The following is a 17135-nucleotide window of genomic DNA, read 5'->3' on the forward strand; positions in this document are numbered from 1 at the left end:
ACTTAAGTACACACAAAGGGAGAAAACACACATCTCCACAATGTTATACCAAGGTGATTCTATGCTTGAAAACAAAATGCATTTGAACATTTGTTACATCATTTTTACTGAAAAATTCCACCTACCCCCAGTCACACCATATGCAGTAAGTCCTGCTTTATTGGTGGCCATGATTGATACAAAGTAGGTTCTGTTGTTCTCTATGAGACCCTCGAGGTCTGAGTTTATTCCAGTAGCGTTGACTCCAATACAGGTGTAGTTCTGAAGGTCGGTACCATTGGGACGGGAACCAATGGCAAAACAGTTCTCCTGTAAGGTGGAACAAAAATACCAGAATGACTAAGAATAGTTTTCATTGGCTTGGAACCCCTGTAAAAGTATGCATTAACATAGATAGCATTGACAGCCTTATTAGTACATTCTGTACTTTTAAACTATGGATATCAAAATATGATGATCATCAATATAATTTTAGTACACTGTTGATGTTCTAGTTTGCATAACTTCAAAAGCTTTCAAAGTTATTTGGGCCCAGCAAATTGTTGTTGCACAGCATGTCTTCATCTCTTTCCTCTGTTCAGTAAAAAAATGGGAGGCCATTCTGCCAGTGCAAATTCAACTCTTCGTACGAAATGCCTTTAGAACAATGCCCAACAGCTTTTTCCCTTAGTCAAGCAAAAGAAAAAAAATTCTATACCTTGTTATTCTATATATCTTTGGTCTATTTCACTACTAGACCTTAGGTTTTGACTAGTTAACTAGTAGAAAATATTAAACATAAGTGAAAGTTCTACCAACAGTCAGACATACATTTTTTGTACATGTACATACTGTCTTAAACTACATGATTGTAATTATTAAATGGAGAAACCGTTACCTTTATTCCACTTTCTTCATCAGAAAAGTACCAGACTGCCTTGATCGTATCGTTGGACTGTTGATACGATGTGGGCATCAGTTCACCCTGCATCACATCAACGTGGATAGAGCTCTCCATGTTGGGTGGAGTTGTGTCTATAGTGAAGCCATTGGTGATAGTTGTCACTTCACTGCCACTTGCAGACAGTGCCTTGACTGTGTGGAGAAAACATGTCAAAGAAATGTGTTAGAAATGTGATGTCATTGTCTAGATATTCTCTGTTTGTGACATGTTCAAGTCTTTATCCGTTAGCCTTCTTAATCATGCTATAACCAGTCTGAAGTGTGCAACTATAGATTTTTACAAAATATCATATACAAAACAAACCTACTGTTCATATCAAAACTATTTGGGACGGTCTGCTCTAAATGTGTTTCTGGTATGCAATGATTAGGTCCATAACATTGGAATGTAAACCAAATATCTTAGTCTTTTTAAGGTCTGAAAAATGGCTAATGTATATCACTTCAAATAAGATGTGATAAGTTGGTATTTATAGTTGAATTTCAAAGCTTAGCAAAAAATCTGCTGTGACAGTAAGCTAACATACTTAAATCTTGAAATAAATAAATCATTGACTTAATTACCGATGAGGAAGTAGGGTATAGCGGTGCCGTTGTCAGTCACGGTGAGGTTGAGGTTATCGAGGCTGAACCTGACCTCCACGTTCTCACTGCTGCTGTTGCATTGTGGGTCACAGGCAAACCTACCGCAGTCATCCAGACATGGCAGGCACGGTGTGTAGATCTAGAAGTGTGAAGCACAGAGCAACGAATCACTGTAAATCTTATATTAAGGGGTGTAGATCTAGAGGTGTAAGACACAGGGCAACGAATCACTGTAAATCTTAAAGAAAGAGGACCAATTCCTTGGAATAGAATGTTTCTCCTTGCCAAGATATAGCAAAAAGTTGTAGTCAACACTAAGGACAACATCAGTACAATATTCAGCACTTAGGACAGAGACATTCAAGTGAACATCCCAATCTTGAAGCAAGTAAGTCTCCCATTTATGCAAATCAGTCAAATATATGTACAAAGTACATTTATATTTCCTACAATTTGTACAATTCAAAAGCATTAGAATCAGACGGAGAGCAGGAGAATACATGTACATGATCATGAGAAGTCAAGAAAATACAGAGTTTTTACATGCACGTAGTTTGTATAATTTGCATAAAAGAGACAACTAAACGCTCAGATTACCACAGTTTAACATACAGTAGAAATACAAGATGGATAATGGAGAACAATCAAAAGAAAACAAGATGACTTGGTGTAAAATCAATCAGGAAAACCTACTTGTGCAAGCAATATACATGTATGTATGAATATTGAACATATTTACAGTTTATAAAGAGAATTCAAACTCTACAACTAGATAAGAAGTCAGAGATTTATTTCCGGACATTTCGAGTGACATCCATCACTCTTCTTCAGCATCACTAAAATGAACTATTTACAGTTTGTAAGTATGAAAATGAAGTGGATCCTCGTAGTAGTAAAGAGAAATAAAAGTAATATTCATGATATTGTCAAAAGTTGCTTTCTCACCTCTCGGAAGTCTACGACTTGAACTTGTGTACCATCATCGAGATCCTCCGCCAGGACTCCAGCGTAGTACTTAATGATTGGATCAATGTTGCCGCGGAAAGGTCGGCCGTAACGGCACGGAATATCACTGGCTGGTGGCAATCTGTGACAGACACATTTATTTATTGTACGGCATTCACAGAGAATATTATGTGCATCATTTATAATAATAAACAGTTATCATAAACACCCTCCACTTTAAGTTTGGAATTCCACTTTTCCCATTTTGACAAGTGCTTATATTTTCAATATAAAAGCATTTAAGTGAAAAATGTTAACATATAGTTGATGAGTATGATGTACAGTTATGATTGATAACAATAACTTTCATGAATATTCATTTTGAAAATTTTCTTCCTGCAGTAATTCCTGCAGAATCTGCAGGAATTCCTGCAGGAAGATTTTGTCCTGCAGGAATTTCTGCAGGAAGATATTTTTCCTGCAGGAATCCCTGCAGGAGTCCCTGCAGGAAGAAGTTAAATTCCTGCAGGAAAACATCTTTCCTGCAGGCATTCCTGCAGGAAGTACCTTATACATGCATGTATCTAGTTATCAGCAATGTCTGTAGGATATGAGTCCTTTATATTTTGCATTAAGTTATGCTACATCCATGGTTTCTCAGACCCATTCATTTGAAAGAATCTTGTTTTAGAAAATTGTTTGTTTCTGTAAATGGTTCATCAAGGATATCATTTAGAAGATATAATGTCCTTGGGTTCATCAACAGACACTCAAGGGTCACCGTGCCTTTTCATTTATCATTCACTTTGTACATTCTCACAACATCTCTCAACATCATATGATCATAATTATAAATTCAATTTATGTCGTGAATCTTGCATGCATGCATGTACTGTAACAGGAGTTTTCAAAGAAGACATCCTTTAAAACCCTGGCATATGTATTGAATCATAATAATCATTGCATAATCATTGCTTCTGGCTACCAAGATCCATAGCTCAAAAACTAGATGATATCATAATACATTGGAGTTGAAATATGATAGAATGCCAAACATATGAGATGTTATGACTCATATGAATAGAAAGTTTTCTTCCTGACAATATATCCTCTCCAGGTTCAAAATCCTACCATTTAGACCTTTATAAACAAGGAGTATCCATTCCTCCTGATGGAAAATTTTGTAATTATTCGCTCCTTTCATATGCGGGTTAAGCCATTGTCCTACAAATGCTGTCCAATTATCAAGTCCTTGGTTGAACAGATCACACATGGACAGGGCGTATTGTCAAGGGGCTGCTGAGCTATCTGAGTGTCATCCTGTTTCAGTTAGAGCCTGGAACTGAAACAGGATGACATTCAGGCTACTGCTGAGCATGGTCTTGCATGGTAGTTTGTGTGCCTTGACTTGGAGCTGGGGTCCAAGCAGAGGTTTGGTTATGGGGCTAGGGGTGGCCCTCCCTTCACAAAAAAAGGGAAAAACCATGGTCAGTACACATATAACCTCCCTGGTCAGTAGTAGTGGCCAAGATTTTTTTTCCCTTCTACCCCCTTGTCTATTATTGTCTCAAACGTGAACTTAAAATCCCTGTGAACACTCCATTTTCTCCCCACCGTGAAATTAAAACCACATAAACTTAAATGCATTCACAGTTCTCTAGTCTATACACTATTAAATGTTGGGTAGTTGATGGAAGGAGATTTTCCTCCTTATTGGAAAATGGCATTTACTTACTGTTATGAGGTGTATTGAAGCCTTTACTGTGTCTTCAGAATTGTTTTTCATTTTTTATTCTTGTTTGACCAAGGGTGTCCTTGGTTTGACATGCCAATGGGCCAGACCCTATAGATCAGCTCCCTTCCATCAAGAATATTCGGAAGGGATGTGAAGTTGTCGTGAATGAGGATCTGGAGGTGCCTTGAGCACGTTAAAGGGAACTACAACAGCCTCATTACTGGTTGGTACTGTGAGTACAAGGAGGTTTAAAATCAATTGAACCCCCTGTACATACTCACAAGATCTGCCGGGCCCGTTTAAACCCGGGCAGCACACACACACCTCCCGACTGCATCCATGACAGCCAAGGAGATTCTATCTTCCAGGTGCCTGATTGTTGTTGCCTCTTATAATGTAAATCAGGGCAATTCACACCTTGACATGAATCAAGGCGTTCAAAGCCAGTGACTACAGGGCATCCCTGTAACTGAAAGGAGATCTCTCCTCACTCCTGTGATGTCTCCTAGCCTCAACCAGTCTCCGTGCGATTGCTGGGAAAATAGTAGAAATACTGGCCAAATAGAGTGAATAGTATGCCAGGGGTAGTCCGCTATGCAGTGAAGCTCAATAGGCGATCTACGGACCTTAAGCTTCACTGTATAGCGGACTACCCCTGGTATACTATTCACTCTATTTGGCCAATTTCTACTATTTTCCCAGCGATCGCGCAGAGACTGGTAGAGGCTAATCTCCCCTAGGAATGGAACCTTCTTTGTTAGTATTTTTATCTAGCCTCCTTCAAAGACTTCTAAGAGTGCAAGCGTTCACATTTTGAGCGCTGATTTGCGATTTTCAACATGGGCCTACACTTCAGAGTTCTCACGAAATATTGGATTTATCCAAGTTTATTCAAATAAATAGAATACAACTTCCTCGGTTTACCCATTTTAGGTTTACCCAATATGAATACAGATAAGTATCCCCATTGATATCTAGACCTCCTTGTCATCCCAGAAGTGAATTTTCAGGTTTCTGCACTTTAATATATGACCTGCTCAGCTTACACATTGACTGATACATACCAAGGAGGTTATACATGTATCTTTCTTTGCTGATACCAAAGAGGCTAAAAAATATTGACCTCAAGTTTCTATATACAACTATAATCGGAGATTACGATAGCACCGACCTATTAAAAGTATCTTAAAGTAAACTTAAGGCCTTGACTTGGCTTTACTAGACTTAACCTTTCAGCTGATACCAAGGTCAGGGCTATCATAATCTCCAGGCAGATGTGGGGAAGAACTTTCAAATTGTTAAGTATTCCAAGGAGGTTAAAATAGGACCTCCTTGAGCATTCTGATCAGCCGGGGTTTCATTGGACAGTCCTCCCTAGACCTGTTCTGCAAGTAGAGGTTTTGTCGGGGGGCTAGTGGTGGCCGCAATTTTGTGAAATTAGGGAGACGTAAAAAATTGCGGCCACCCCTAACCTCTGCTTGGACCCCAAGCCAAAGGCACACAAAAAGCCAAGACCCTGCATGCTCAGCAGCCCAACCAAGGACTTGATAATTGGCCGGACTAGTTTGACCCGCATATCAATGGAACGAATAATTACTGAAAAGGGAGCATACTCATTGAAAAAGGAGAATACTCATCGAAAATGGAAATATTCTCTGGAACAAACTTTTGCCAGATGTTTTAATTCATATGTCAATCTTAACATCTTCATGTGTTTGGCATTCTATCATATTTCAACTCTATGTCATCATGTGACAATTGCTGGCTCACTGTGATGAGGTAGATTTAATTTTGTAAAGGGATGACAAAAAAGACTTTCTTAGTGTAAGCAAGGAGGTTACCTCCTTGGTGTAAGTAAGTGTAACTTTCAAATTGTTAAGTATTCTGATCAGCCGGGGTTTCATTGGACAGTCCTCCCTAGACCTGTTTTCCAAGTAGAGGTTTTGTCGGGGGCTAGTGGTGGTTGCGATTTTGTGAAATTAGGGAGACGTAAAAAATTGCGGCCACCCCTAACCTCTGCTTGATCTTTTTTTACAACAGCCCCAAGCTGAAGGCACACAAAAAGCCAAGACCCTGCATGCTCAGCAGCCCAACCAAGGACTTGATAATTGGCCGGACAATTTGTTTGAACGTTTGTTTATTCATGATAAGCTCAGCTAGTTTGACCCGCATATCAATGGAACGAATAATTACTGAAAAAGGAGAATGTTCATTGTAAAAGGAGAATACTCATTGAAAATGGAAATATTCTCAGGAACAAACTTTTGCCAGATGTTTTAAATCATAATGTCAATCTTAACATCTTCATGTGTTTGGCATTCTATCATATTTCAACTCTATGTCATCATGTGACAATTGCTGGCTCACTGTGATGAGGTAGATTCAATTTTGTCAAGGGATGACAAAAAAGACTTTGTTAGAGACCATCATGATCAACCCTTAGACTATTGGTCAGATTTGGGTATTTTCAAAACTTCAATCATGAATGCCTTGATGCAAGGTGATTGATGCAAGGTCAGGTACTTTTAAACTCTGCTTGATAGAAGTGTATTAAAAAAATGCAATATTTGTATCATAGATATATTCAAGGAGGTTAGAATAGGTTAAAATCCTATTTTAACCTCCTTGATATATTCTTGGTTGTTGAATATTCAGGCATGCATGCTCACACCCTATTTTCAAATTGGCTGGTGGACAAAAACAAAAGCTGACAAAACAGAAAGCCAATTAATAAAAACGCCAAAACAAGCCAAAAACAATGGATGCATGCATAATAATTAATACTTTACCACCAATGTGTGAAAACGGCTGTTGTAGGTGTGATATACAAGAGGGGCCCAAATCTATTGAGGACAAGTGTCCAGCATGAATGCTGTTGTTGTTGTTGTTGTTCAGCACTCAGTTTTGCATCCTGGCTTCTTTTAGGTGGTGGCGGTGGAGGTAGCTTCATAACTTTGAAGTAATTTTTCAATCTATCAGGGTTATTTTGTTGCTCTTTTGAGCTTTTGCATTTCAATACCTCTGTAAAAACCCAAAGGGGCGAGTTCGCCGCTCCCGGGATTAGAACCCCCGCCTATCCCGATCCGCACAGCTTGGGAAATCAACGCGCTAACCACTAGGCTATAAGGTCCGGACCAGTTAGACTGGTCAGTTAGTGGAGGTTGATCCCCTGCTAGTCACTTAAACAGGCCTGGGATAGCCTCGAAAGAAGTAAGTATTATAGAGTACGTAGTTAAAGTACTCTTTGCTATAAAAGAGGTAAAGATTAGAAAGGGTTGCTGAAAAAACTATCCCAAGGGTACTGCAATATTACTAACGATATTTACTAGTAGTAGGTTAGGTCATTTACTAGAAGTAGGTTAGGTCAGTCAGTTCAAAACCTAAAGGATTGTGATCTGATAGGGACATGTGAGATAGTAAACTACTTATCACCTGATGAAACTATCTTTTATCTTTTCTGATGACCTGAATTACATATCAGTGCATGCATTGTGGCTGCTGGCTAACATCTGGATACAAAGAACATGGAGATCATGGTCTCTTTAAAGATGGGTGAGAAAAGGGAGGGGAAGTGATTATCACACCCTGGTGATAAAAAGAGTTACAAATAAACCTTCTTTTAAGTTGCAGTATAACATCCTACGGCCATTACGTGCCATTCTTACACATTCTGACCCCTGGCTCTATCTTCAACAAATCAATAACAATCAATAATCAACCTTCTGCCCTCAGTTTAGATAGACCTTGATGACATAAGAGGCTTAATGATTTAACTGTATTGTGTAATAAGGAAAGCCACAATAAGCAATTGTAAGCCATAGATCTTGGTAGCCAGAAGTTGATGATTATGCAATGATTAATGACTATTGTATTTCAATGCAGGTAAACTTGAGTTAAAAAGTAGGTGTTTTTAAAGACATCTTCTTTGAAAACAATTGTAACAGTTAGAGTACATGCATGCAAGCTTCACAAAACAAAGTTGAATAAATAGACAATTGTGTATCATAAAATATATCATGGAAAACGATTGATCAAAAGGTACCTTCCATTGCAATTTTCATTGTTGTGTTCGCCATTGTTCTGGCTTAACAGTTGTAAAACAAAACTTAATGCACAATATGACTCATATTCTACTGACATTGCTGTAAATATAAGGCAATTTCTGCAGGAATTCCTGCAGGAAAGTGTTTTCCTGCAGGAATTTACCTTCTTCCTGCAGGGACTCCTGCAGGGATTCCTGCAGGAAAAATATCTTCCTGCAGAAATACCTGCAGGACAAATTCTTCCTGCAGGAATTCCTGCAGATTCTGCAGGAATTCCTGCAGGAAGAAAAATTTCAAAATGAATATTCATGAAAGTTATTGTTATCAATCATAACTGTACATTATACTCATCAACTATATGTAAACAGTTTTTACTTAAATGCTTTTATATTGAAAATATAAGCACTTGTCAAAATGGGAAAAGTGGAATTCCAAACTTAAAGTGGAGGGTGTTCATAGTTAATCACTTTACTATTGAAACATTATGGCTAGCCTTACACAACTGGAAGTTCTTTAGGCATCAAACAAAACTGTTTCGTGAAGATATGGCAAATCAGGAAATGTTTTAAAGAGTCTTGTTGAAGATCATTTCTTTCACCATATATACTCACACAACGTTACGGAAGCTTGCAGTGGTCACGTCTGGTTTGAACCTGTTGGCCAGTACTGGCACATCGTTGTTTTCATTCAGCACGTTGAACAGGAGTTTGGTGTTGTTTGTGAAGGACGGGAGGCCAGACACCATCGCCCACTGTTCTCCATCAATGAACACACTCAACGTCCAGTCAGACTGTACAAAGGAAAAACAGTCAGTTAAATACACTTTAAAGGTGAGGTATAGTCCCATAGCTTTTTTTCAGGCAATAGAGCCAGTGGGTTGTTATCCACTGTGTCTTGCAAAGCATTGAAAGGCAGAGTCCAGCCTTCTCCTTCCATCCTACCAAAGTCAGGTACCCATTTTTACACCTGATGAAGTGCCTGTCCCAAGGATAGAACATCTAGCCAGGAATGAAAAAATGGAACCCATGACCTCTAAATCTTGTGTCTGCTAGCATAGCTACTTGATGCCACGACATGCTGTATCCTGTCTTAAAAAGAAGCGACATACTGATACTTCAGAGCTCAATTTAGTTTTAGGATCTTTCTCAAACTAGTGGAACGCCCTTGTGGTGGTTTGATTTATTTTGTGGTAGGAGGAAAAAGAAGGTTTTTGCAGTTGGTTGTAACATTTCTGTAGTATAGTACAGTCATACAAAGGACACATATTCACGGTGTTAGGAAACTATGCTGGAGAGATAATTGTAAAGGCCACAGAAATAAAACCGTTGCAAAAGTTTCAAGAGTCACGGTATATTGACCATAATATGGATTAGGAATAAAACATGTTACATTGAAAACTTCGAAACACAACAGCTCTTACCAGTTCCTCCCATGTTGTCATTGTGAAGATGAACTCATAGTTGTAGAATGCTGCTGAAGGGTCAAAGTTCAGGAAGACTTCTTTGTACTTAGGCTCGTACTTGTCTTCAAAGTATGTGCACCACATGATGAGCCTTGAGTTGTCATTTCCTGAAGAAGGGAAGATATATTGTCTCAAGAATTGGTTGGGATCTAAGGCAACACTTTTATGATTTTTAGAAAATGCTGAACTTCAAAATCAATATGAAAACAGGGTCTTGGTCCATACGGTGGGTAAAATTATGGCAAAATTCATTGACAATTTTTTTCTCTCAGAACCCTGTTTTCATCTTGTCCTTTTTTAAGTTTTTAAGAAATAAGTTGATGACCTGTGGCTTAACATAAAAAAGGGACTGTGGAGGGCGAGACCTTACAACAGAAAGCATATTACTATAATTATCTAATATTATTCAGTTTGTACGTCCTAATGAATAAAGTAAAATGAATGGAATTAACCGCCAACAGGGATCAAAGGCAGCTTTTTTCCGTAACAAGATAACTGAATTTTGTACAGCATATACACGACTATCCGAAGAATTTACTCAGTGTGTGATCCTATGATGATCGTACAACCAATGCAACCGCACTCTGACACCAGAACGATTAGAATAAGGTCCATTGCAAAGATTGAGCATTTTTTTGCAAAAATCTATGACTTGGAAAAACCCTTGTTTGATGTTACACAAATCCTAAATCCAATCCTTAGTGAGGCACATACCATTAGGAAGAATGAGCATGCCGCAAGCACCCTGAGTGACGAAAGTCTCTTCTTCACTGACAGTCGACGTCTGTCCTTCGATCGGATCGGGAAGGACAGCCCAGACTGGGGTGGATCTCTGTGGGGCTGCTGTGGTGGTCTGTGCTGTGAAACTGCTGTTCTGTGCTGTGACATTGCTGTTCTGCGCTGTGGTGTTCTGTGGAGGTGCTGTTGTGGTCGGTGATGCTGTTGTGGTTATGGGGTCGGTTGAGTACTTATAACAGTCACATGGGCACAGGATCTGAAATAAAATCAAAGAAAAGAAATTTTCTAAGACACTTTTATACAGAAGTATTTTAATTCTAAGCCGCACGTAACAACATACTGATGATAAACAAGATACACCTAGTTTGTACATTAAAGTATGTATGAAATCTGAAATTATTGCACATAACTGGTATTACACTTCAATGAAATTCAACTTGACCTTGATTTTATTGATTCCTAAACAATTAAGACTGGTCTTATGAAACGAAGGTTACGTACTGTCTATTCACAGTAGTAATTTTTTTGGATCATCATCAGCAACAGATCAGCTAACAGGTCTGCTTCCTATTACATACTACATGTATGTTGGCTGTTCTGAAGGTTCTGTGTTTGAATCCCTAACAGGGCTCTATGTTTTGCCCTTTATGGCAGTTTACTACACCGTACCGTTTCATCCTCACTGTTACAGCAGTAGTCACACATGTCGGAGCTACCACAGGTTCCATCCGGCCCGTCCCAGAACACCACACTGGTCACTGCCGAGGCAGTCGGCTCCGCTGCCTTGATGGACACCTGAGGAGAAGATAACAAGACATTAAGTCAAAATGTTTATGCAGATTAGTCATCCAGGAAGGAATGATAATATTCTAATTAAGTCTAAACTACTTTTTTCCAAACATTTGTCAAGTGCTTTAAACTTTAAATCAAAATATTATTAAGTCAAAACATTTTTCCCATACACTTAACCTTTTAGTGGGTATCAGACAAGGTCCATGTGCATACACACAATGTGCATCCCAATAATTACATTAAACCCATTGTTTGCACAAGCAATCTTGGTGGTCACTTTTTTGGTAACCCCCTTAAATGTATAACAAACGTCAATCTCACTGAAAACAATGAATGTGATAGTAACCTCCACTCAATAAGATAGTCTAAAAATAGAGTGCATTGTATTACTATCATTTAGACTTACATTGAATAGAGTTTTACCTAAGTATGGAATGCCAAAGTTCAATACGTTGAAGTTTTCAACATCCTTATGGGGAAATATCCTTAGTTTTTTTGTACTAATGTAAGAATGTTATGTTTTACCTTGTACGTTCCACCAATCTGTATGTCAGCGTTCCTGTAGACACATCCCGAGTACATGAGCTCAGACTGGACACTGCGGATCATGGTGATGACCAGGGAGTCTCCACTCTCACTCCACTCAGCCTGGGAGAAAAACATAATGATATTCTAAAATTCTCATTTTTTTCAACACTATCAAATATGTTTCCACTGCTGAGGTGTCGCTAAGAATAGAAAGGCAGGATTTATGCAGAGGAAACTAAACAATGGGAATGTACATTAATTTGATAATTTTGTGGGCCAATGCTAAATATTTTGAGACACTGCCTGATAGACCAATCCTGACTGTCCATCACAATTTGCAGTTCAACCAATGGCAGCATGGCAATTAACGGTTTGACCAATGAGAGACTGTGAAATATTTTGCATTTTTATTCTTCTACTGGGTATTTTGCAATTTTATGATTTGACAAAGGTGGTCAGTGCTATGGGATCGGACTATTATGATGTCCAGAGTCTAGATTTGCCAATAAATACATACATCCAGAGAGCTGACCAATCAGAAGGCCGCTAGAATCATAATTCAATCAGGATCATGACATTACTAAAGACAAACCAACCTCCTTTTCCCTTGTTGTAAGCTTCCAGTCCCTGTAGATGTCTGTGCGTGTGTACATCCCCATCAGTTTGTCTGTGGTGACTTTGTTCCACGTCCCGTCGGTGAAGGGAGAAGGTCTCTCTGGGCACTCTTGAGCACTTGGGTCAGCAAGATGTAGGAACATGCCTTGTAGGGGAAATCAAAACAAAAATAACTAAATCATGCATGCTAATTATACTAGTAGGTGACTTAAGATTTGCCCTAGTGTGCATAAGTAGGGTGGTAAGGGAAAATTGGTTGTGATTGAAGAATTGTCAATGATCTAGGACTGATAAACTACAAGATTGTGTAGTTTGCTTTAACAGTGGACTGTCTAGCTGTCTTTAACCTTTAGAAGTGAAGTAGCCGTTTGGCACCCAATTCTCTATTGGTTACAGTCTGAGATAGGCAGCAGAGAGAAGGTTGTTGCAAAATATCAAAATGCACAATAATGTCTTTAACAATAATTAGAGTTATAATCTTTTGTGCAATATTAATAGTACTAGTACCTTGAGGTACGTATCTCGCTACCTTTTAAAGTCATTGTTTGACGAATATTCTTGTAACTACTAGTACCTTGAACTGAAGTTGGATCTCCATGGTAGTCTTGGTCTTCAAAGTAGTCCCATCCGTCAACGACAGTCCCTGCCGAGATCTCTGAGGTGTCGTAGAGGATCGGTGGTGACTCGGTCATGATGGTGGTGCCGGCAGCGTTGACGGCTCGCAGTCGGACATAGTAGGGGATGTTACCCTTTAAAAAATTATGGTTTGTAATAACAAAAAATGATATCATGTAAAAGAAAACATGGTAGATAACATGCATAAGACTTAGTATTCATTGGAAGAATAGGCTTTCAAGCAGTTGTTTAAAGAATGTTGGAAATGAAAAAAAATGTCCATAACTTGGTTTGGACTTTTAAGTACACAAAACATCTCTGCCATTTTTCTAACATAATCCATCACAATGAATTTTCAACCCATAGTGCTGATGCCATGCAACTACTAACAGTTAATACGAATATCCATCTTGTAAATTAAAAAGTGGAATCTGATATACATTATATTTCTTAAAAACTCTCATTTTGAAAACCATTGCAAAGAGACGTTTTAGATTCCCAAAGGCATAAAATGTATTCAGAAGATTCAAATTCCCAAAGACAAACTTTGCATACATTAAAGTACATACAGTATATCAAGACTTTCTTTTAGGTAAGAACCGAAGTCTACCACACCTGTAGATCCAGTGGCATGAGTGTGTAGGTTCTGTAGGTGTTGTTTACTATGATCCAGTCCACTTCTACTGCCAGGTTAGCTTCATCTTCCTCGGCACAGGACACAGCCTTGAACAGGCCCACCTCGTAGTGGTCTATGTCACTCTCCGGGTCCGAGTAGTTGCCCCAGAACACATTGATATATTCATTGGTTCTGGAGTACACCATTTCCTGAAAAAAAACAAACATTCCAGAAATAACAGTAACTGTTGATGTTGCCCCCCCCCCCAAAAAAAAAACACATTTCAAAGCAAGAGACGTTTTGAAAATTTGGTGTACTGAAAGTTCTGGAGAGCAAACTTCACTTGCTACACCTTGTAAGAGGAGGACCTGATGATGAACATAACTTTCAACATTCGAATACGGTATTTCGAATCATTTGATGAGAGCCCGTGCAATATAACTTGAAATCCCATGCAATATGGTAATAATATATGTATTAGAAACCTCTGGAACACCCGTATGGAACGTTATCCCAGCCCAGGTACATGCATGACGTAATAACTTAAAGTAGTATTTCATACCTGTCCGAGCAGTGGGCCGACCCTCAGGTATCCCTCCACAGGGTCAGTCAGGTCAACCTCAAAGGACTCCATGGTCTTCTCACATTCACCTGGAAGTACAGACAATCAAATTAGTTTGTGATTAGTTCCAAAACGATGCTGTCTACCAAATTCTTAGAACACAGACTTGCAAAAGCACTGATACAGATGGAAAATACTACGCTAACAGATGCTTGCACTCGAAAAACAGTAAATCCCTTTTTGATATGATGATGCCACTTATACTGCCAGAAAAAGTGCAAGAAATAAAAGCAATAATTATTGATTCAATCTCATGCAAAATCAGATTCTATGGATTTTATGTGCAGCTTTTAAAGACTTTTTTTAGACAAGTTAGCAGTTTTTTATGAACATTTTTCTTCATCAATAGCTACAGCATAAAAAAACAATTATCAGAAACAGAATGATGGACTCTTACCAGCTTCATCCACTCCCACCACAACGACAAAGTACTCCCCGTCGTGTTCGAAGGTCAGGTTCTCAGCCTTGTAGAACGTGTCCTTCTCTATCATGGTCCACGGCATCACCGTGAAGATCTCAGGAAGCATGGTCTGATATACCTCACTGTTCTCATCAATCTGAAAAAACACAACATTTGATTCATACAAAAGACTGATCCTGACTGTCCATCACAATTAGCATCTACACGTATCAAGCACTCAAAAATTATGACCATAGCACTTCCAGAACACCAGATCTCAAACCTGGAAATCCCGCTGCAGTACCTTAGTAAGCCACTAGGAGGCCCATTCTCAAACTTGACCTTTGTCTCCCGACACCTACCCTCATACCAAATATGATGAAGATCCATCCACAGTTTCGTTATTATATAATATGCTATTTACATACAAACAAACACACGTACCTACAAGTTCCACTGCAGCACCGTAGGAAGCCGATATGACGCCCATTCTCAAACTTGACCTTTGTCTCCCCGACAGCTACCCACCTACCAAATATCACGAAGATCCATCTACAGATTCACTAGTTATGCTGTTTACACTCTGCCATTGCAGAACCAAAAACAAAACCTTCTGGTGAAGGGAATGATTAATGGCAGTTCTTACCATATCTTGGCAGTTGAGATCCTGGGCATCCTCGTGAGCCGTGGATCGTTTCTGCACGTCCGTTCTGCGCCCGACGCCGACCATGAACATCCTCATGGCGAGCTGGGAGGTGAAGGTCGGGAACACGTTGGGTTTGGACTGGAACCCCTCCCACAGGACCAGCACGGAGTTGTTGGAGTTGATGAAAGGGGACACCGTGATGTTACCAGCTGTTGGGAAATAAATATGCATGACGTGAGGGACGATATTAATCTGGAATCGCCAGCAAGATTTGTACCGGGAACTTGTCAGAAAATATATGTTAGGGGGGTTTCCACCCAAGGGATATGGGGGCTGAACAATCAGAGATGCCAACAAAATTCATTTTTTCTTCTTTTTCATGTTATTATATGCTCTGTTGAGTGTACCGATATCTTGGGCATTTATTTTGTTGGTTGATCATTCGTTTGTTCCTCTATTATAAATAAATTGCATTAAGTGACACAAAAATTTAGTTGGGAAGATTTATTTTTTATATCTTTGACATTCAGTAGCACAGTTGCATGCTGTCTCATTAATTTCTTGACAGTCATGTAAATTTCAGAAGGTCGCCCATGGGAAACACTATAGCTGACAATGCAGTCTTATCTCAAAATTGGCTTAAAATATCTAAAAATGCTTTTTTATTGCTTAAAAATTAAAACTCTGAATGTGAACCACACCACCATAAAGTGTAAAAACGTACCTATGACTCCGCTATCGTAGCCGACACGGATTCCATTGGACGTGGCCTCAGCAGGAGCGAAGTTTTTCCCGTACGCCTGCACGTTAACGTAGTAGTAGGAGTCTCCTGGGTCCAGGGTCAGGTGGTAGAAACAGACAGTCTTGTTCAGGCCCACGTTGGTCGGAGCAACGATGTTGTCACGTGTTCGCGAAGACGTCCGGTCTGTTCCGACGGAGACAACATAATAGTCGATAGCGCGGTGTTCTTCTGGCTGCTCCGCTTGTTCCACTTGTGGGTTGCCTGGAGAAAATGAAACAAAATCAAAATCTAGTTATTGGTTTGGGATAAAATATATACATTGTACATTTTGTAGTTAAAATAACGAAGTTATGACATTGCGGTATCATTTTAAATGCCTTCATTAAGATAGAAGCAGTTGCTGTAACTTGTTCAGTAGTAGAAAATTCAATGAGTAAAACACGATCATTACAAACTCAAAATCTACTCCTTATGGCACCTGGTACACACAGATATGCAACATTTGATTTGAAGAATCTTCATAAATTACACTATACATGATGTATACTGTGTCCTTACACACATAGTAGGTCTCAAACAAAAATGTCCCTGCAGTTCCTTAGAAAGTTGTTAGGAGGTTCTTGATTTTGCCAGGACCTACCCACATTGGTTGATAGACCCATTTTCAAAGTCCAATACAATTTTCATTCAACTCATGCACATTGCCACCAGACTGTGCTCTCATAACAGCATTGCATTGCATTTACGCTAGAGTTTGGAAAGCGGTCTATATTGCTGAAATATACAAATGCTGACCTGAGGGGTTGCTGCTGACGGCAGTGGTGCTGGCCCCAAAGTTGTCCCAGTTGGCACATAGCTCAGTGACAGACGCCTGATAGGACAGGTCGTATCCGATGATCTTCCCATCCCTGGTGACACCAGGAACAAGAGGCTCTCTCTGTACTGTAATACCTGGAGGTGTATGAAACACAACACATTGTATGATGACATGAACTAGAAAGTCTTTAAAATTCATGATGCAAAAGAACATAAAGAAATACCAGATAACAATCATGATCACCTTTCATTGTCTATTGTGATATCTGCATTAAGTGAACTTTTCCTATATA

The 17135-nt window shown here is 39.2% G+C and overlaps 1 protein-coding gene across 1 annotated transcript in view; it reads right to left on the minus strand.

Moving 5' to 3' along the window:
• The window catches only part of LOC136422206 (uncharacterized), a 28366-nt gene that overhangs the window by 9757 nt on the left and 1474 nt on the right, over nt 1-17135 (minus strand). Inside the window, exons 4-20 of the mRNA XM_066409852.1 lie at nt 16822-16977; nt 16009-16287; nt 15285-15493; nt 14636-14795; nt 14179-14267; nt 13616-13825; nt 12960-13134; nt 12367-12530; nt 11768-11890; nt 11120-11245; nt 10427-10706; nt 9671-9819; nt 8862-9040; nt 2473-2614; nt 1507-1666; nt 878-1074; nt 126-309 (exon numbers count right to left, since the gene is read on the minus strand). Coding sequence (XP_066265949.1) covers nt 126-309; nt 878-1074; nt 1507-1666; nt 2473-2614; nt 8862-9040; nt 9671-9819; nt 10427-10706; nt 11120-11245; nt 11768-11890; nt 12367-12530; nt 12960-13134; nt 13616-13825; nt 14179-14267; nt 14636-14795; nt 15285-15493; nt 16009-16287; nt 16822-16977 — 2982 coding nt within the window. The remainder of the gene's footprint in view (nt 1-125; nt 310-877; nt 1075-1506; nt 1667-2472; nt 2615-8861; nt 9041-9670; nt 9820-10426; nt 10707-11119; nt 11246-11767; nt 11891-12366; nt 12531-12959; nt 13135-13615; nt 13826-14178; nt 14268-14635; nt 14796-15284; nt 15494-16008; nt 16288-16821; nt 16978-17135) is intronic.

Source organism: Branchiostoma lanceolatum, chromosome 16 (genome assembly GCF_035083965.1).
Source record: "Branchiostoma lanceolatum isolate klBraLanc5 chromosome 16, klBraLanc5.hap2, whole genome shotgun sequence".
In the NCBI taxonomy this organism is placed as follows: domain Eukaryota; kingdom Metazoa; phylum Chordata; class Leptocardii; order Amphioxiformes; family Branchiostomatidae; genus Branchiostoma; species Branchiostoma lanceolatum.